Source organism: Lissotriton helveticus, chromosome 9 (assembly GCF_964261635.1).
Source record: "Lissotriton helveticus chromosome 9, aLisHel1.1, whole genome shotgun sequence".
NCBI classification, from domain to species: Eukaryota; Metazoa; Chordata; class Amphibia; order Caudata; family Salamandridae; genus Lissotriton; species Lissotriton helveticus.
Genome location: NC_136070.1, coordinates 78,718,363 through 78,722,940, shown reverse-complemented (window position 1 = coordinate 78,722,940; position 4,578 = coordinate 78,718,363). Strand labels below are relative to the sequence as shown.

Genomic DNA, 4,578 nt, shown 5'->3' with positions numbered 1-4,578 from the left:
AATGATGATGTAATAATATTACAGACAATGCGCATTATGCTGCTTAATTTTTCTTTTATTACCACATAATTTACTCAATCCTACTGCATGATTTGGCCCTGTCCTGCCACATAATTCCAGTGGCCCTGCAAATAGGGCAGACAGTCTGATGGACTTACACCAATATACCCAAGTCTGTGTAAGGTCTCCACCGGCGGAATTAGTGGGGGGCACCACCAGAGGAAACTCTAAAGCAGGTGGACCATCGGTTTGATGGATAGCTATCTGCCCTCTAAATTCTAAATCAGTGACTTAACCTGTTTTCAGAGATACCGCAATAGATATCTCTCACCTTGGTAGTGTAACACAGTTTAACTTGAATGTAATCTTGGTTGAGTATAATACTAGAGTTGCTGGATAGATTATTTGTGATTTAAGAGCATCTTGATCAAAATGACTACTACACTACAAGACAGCTACGACATATCCCTAAGGAATCATTTCACTCCATCTATATTTTGTCTAGAAACACTGAGTGGGTAAGAAAGAATTTAACAAATGAGAACACTATTATCTATATTTTCAGGAATTGATCTTTAATTAAGTGCAGCAGTAGGCGTCAGCATACTCCAGTGATTCAAAAAAGCAAGCTGACCTTTATTGCAGAAAGTTACTGAGAAAAGATTCAGACATAAATCAATGGCCACCAGTGATATTTCGGACAGACAAACACAAGACACATTTTCCCAACTATTTCCAGGGATGCAGACATTCAAATAATATCGACCACACTGGTTAAATTTCAGTCTGAAGCATTGTAATCTCATATTTGGACGTTAAGAAATGCAGATGAACTAGCCATCTTAACTAGATTTTTGGAAGAAGCAAAAAAGTTGGTTTGAATTCTCAGGACCATAGACGTATTGTTCCATCAGACCCCCCAGAAATCAGGTATTGGCCCTTATGGTCGAACAGGAGACACTGCACATCATCCTCATGGCCCTTGAGGCTGGCCAGATGACCTGATGTCAAATCTAAGATCTTCACAGTTCCATCGTTGCTCGCCACCGCAACCAACTGACCAGTTGGGTCAAAGGCAAGTTGGTTGCCAGGATGTGGCCCAGCATCAACAGATAGCATGGGTGACACTTTTCGAACATCCCAGAGTTTCACTACTCCATAGGAATCACAGGAGGCGATGGTATCACCCTTCAAATTAAAGGTAGCATGGTTACAGGAGTGCATGTGTCCAAAGAATGTCTGAGCACACAGACCTTGTCTGGCATCCCAAAGGGAAAGTGTTTTGTCTGCAGAGCTGGTGAGAAGCGTGTTGGAGAAAGGAAGAAACTCAATGCTGTTTACTGAGTCCATGTGTCCACGCATGGTGTATCTGCAGCGCTCACTGTTGATGTCCCACACTTTACTCGTTGTGTCCATGGAGCTGGTCGCCAGGAAGTCACCACAGCTATGCCAGGAGCAGGCCCATATGGCATGTAAGTGCCCTTCCAATGCCAGGATGCACTCCCCTATTGCGAAGTCCCAGATGCGCGCCGAGCAGTCTCCGCCCACTGTGGCTAACTTGCTGCCACTTGGGTGGAAGCTGCAGCCAGAAAGCCAATCTGTGTGCCCTTCACCGGTCATGATTATGTCTCCGCTTGGGATGGACCACATCTTCCAGAGGCGGTCATCACTTCCCGTCACCAGGATCGCCTTCCTCGGATGCAAGGCCATGCAGCTCACTGCCATTTCGTGTCCTTTCAGGGTGTTACTCAAATGGTAGCCTCCAATCGTCAGCAGATGTGCGCTAGCCCCCCGGGCGTAAGCAAGCCGGGGATTCACTCTGGAATCTGGGGGGAAGTCAGAATCCTTGGGGTGTCTTTTGGTGGTCTGCTTTGTTGGATCGAAAGGTTCTTGAAGCAGTGACTTCTCCCTGGATTCTTGAAGGCATTTCTGAGTGGGTTCCTCGCGTGATGCCCTTTTTCTGTGTTTTGCTCCCGTGGAAACAGGAAGTTGAAGGCCACGTCCTGCTTCTAAGTTCTGTAAAGTAGCTTGCAGGCCAGTGACCTCTCCGACTGCTCGGTCCCGCTCCAGGGTGCTCAGCATCTTCTGGCGCAGCACGGTCTGATATTTCTCGTGCAGCTGTCTCATGAGGGGCTCGTAGGAGGCATAATGAGCCTTCAGCCTCTTGATGTCGTTGATAAGCTTGTTCTTCTCCTGGGCCACCCGCTTGTGATGCATCCGGTGGAAGTCGCGCTCCTTTTGAAGCTTGATCATGGCCTCCTTAGCTCTGTTGGCGGCTTCCTTATACCCTGCCAGGTCCTTCTTTAAACTCTTCACCTCTGTGTCTAGGTTCTGGTTGTGGGTGTACACATCTGGGACAAACCCAGCATTGTCGGGTTGTAACACGCCTTTCTGTACCATTTCGTACCATTCCCCTTGAAAACAGTCCAGGGTCCGGGTCATGCCCATCCTGACCAGGAAATTACGCAGGAAGTCGTCGACTACTTCAGGCCGCTGCCACAAGGGGAGCTTGGGCGTGACGGCGGGCCTTTGGGACTGTAGCTGGGCATCTTGGACCTGCCCCTGCACGGTCTGCACAGCCCTCGCCAAATCCTCGTCGCCTTCGACTATGCTGGCATCATCGTCGGCCGGGATCTCCTCATATTGGTAATCTTCTTCAGATCCCTCTGTGATGGAGACAGTATCCAGGTAGAAAGTCTCTGTGTCCCCAGACATGGCTTCGGCTCAATCGCCCAGCTTTTCGAGCGAGGAAGGCTTCTTCACACTACTCCGCGTTGTAGCGTCCTCTGTTGCCCGCAGCAACCACGGAGCAGATTATGATTGGTCAGAGCGTGTTTGACTCCATGGCAACGACGTGAACACAGAAAAAGAATGCGTCGTGACAGCTGGCGGCCATGTTAGAATGTAGTATTAAACTTGAACTGAGAGCGAAACCCCTTCTCTCAGTGAAAATTGCTAAATTAGTTCAATTTATAAAAACTGGATAATATTATTATTAAGAATTAAGTAATTTGTGTCTAAAAAAAAGGTGCAATTTTAAACTGCAAAAGCCGAGACAGAGAGAAGACCTCTTCTCGCATCTTGTGCCTGGCGCCAGGAAATACCTTTTGATTTTACTAAAATTATATTCGTAGTTCTGGCGTTAAAAAACAATATTGATTTTCCCCCCAGTAAATATGTATAAAATACATACCTATAGAATACATGCCAATAGCCCCGGTTCAGGAGGGAGTCTCCCGATTTTTAAGCAAAAAATGGTTTTAGTTTGGCTGTCTCCAACCTGAAATTGTCAATATTACTCAATGGGAGAAATACATTCTCCAAATTAATTTTTTGAAACCACCCACTTTACTCTTCCCAAATTTGCAATGTATTGTATTGTAATTGCATTTATATAGCGCTTACTACCCCTGACGAGGCGTCAAAGCTCTTTTTCGGCGACTACCACGCTACTCTGGGACCCATAGAAGATTAGTGTTGAATTAGTATAGTGAAACATGCAAGTACATTTTAAGTGGTGGATAGGTTAGTCAGTTATTTAGATTTGGAATGTTAGCAGAAGGATAGAGGAGGACAAAGGTTTGTATTTATATAGCGCTTGTTGACGCACGCTATTCAGGAAGCCTATAAAGGATTAGTGGTGAATTAATATGGTGAAATATGAAGTAATTTCATTGGTGGATATTAGTCAGTTACTTGGAGTGAGGAGAATAGCAGAGGGATAAAAGGGGAAGAAAGATTTGCATTCATATAGCACCTGTTCCCCTGATGGGTGTTGAAGCTCTTTTCTGGCGAGTAGCACGCCACTCCGGAACCCATAAAGGATTAGTGTTGAAAATTAGTATAGTATAAATATGAAGTAATCTGCGTAGTGGATATGTTATTCAGTTATTTGGGTAGTATATTAGTATAGTTGAATATGGTATTTGAGAAGTGAACATGTTAGTTTGTTAATTTTGATTGAAAAGGATAGTGGAGGGATAAAAGAGTGAAGGATTTTTTTTAAGGTTTTAGCAGTAGGAGGAGGCTTTTGGATGAGTAAAAAGGAGTTTTGGAGTGGAGGAGTCAGAGGGAAGAGTTTAGAAAGGTTTGTTTTAGGGGATCGGTATAGTAAAAAGAGGTGACAGATGATGCAAGGAGGGGTAGAGTAGGAGAGAGTTTAGAAAGGGTTATTTTGGTGATCATAGTAGTGGTATGGGGTTTGGGATAAACGAGAGAGTGGATGTAGCGGAATTATTGATAGATGTATAGGATGAGAGATAGGGTAGTGCATTGGAAGGAGTAGTAGGAAGAAGTTTGAGGTGAGTCAAAAGGTTGTGCTAGAAAATATATTGAGCGAAGTGTAGGCTGAGAAATAGGGTAGTGCATTGGAAATGCTAAATTAGAAGAAAGTGATAAATATATAGATCCATAAGTACATTGAAAGTATATAGATACATAAAGGAGGTAAGTATATGTAGATTAAAGATATTGATAGAGGCACAGGATGAGAAATAGGGTAGTGCATTGGATATGCTTTTTCAGGAGAAAAGTAACAGACACACAGATCCAAGTACATGGAAGGTACATAGATGCACA

General features: G+C 44.3%; 1 protein-coding gene across 1 annotated transcript; it reads right to left on the bottom strand.

Moving 5' to 3' along the window:
- Window positions 1–556: 556 nt before the first annotated feature.
- SPAG16 (sperm associated antigen 16) lies at window positions 557–2,779 on the bottom strand. Its single transcript, XM_078661989.1, has one exon. The coding sequence runs from the start codon at window positions 2,713–2,715 to the stop codon at window positions 886–888; it is 1,830 nt and encodes a 609-aa protein (XP_078518115.1). The 5' UTR covers window positions 2,716–2,779; the 3' UTR covers window positions 557–885.
- Window positions 2,780–4,578: the final 1,799 nt, after the last annotated feature.

Bases quoted from the DNA above. Each gene is read 5' to 3' on its own strand.
- SPAG16 (XM_078661989.1), bottom strand. From the start codon at position 2,715: ATGTCTGGGGACACAGAGACTTTCTACCTGGATACTGTCTCCATCACA.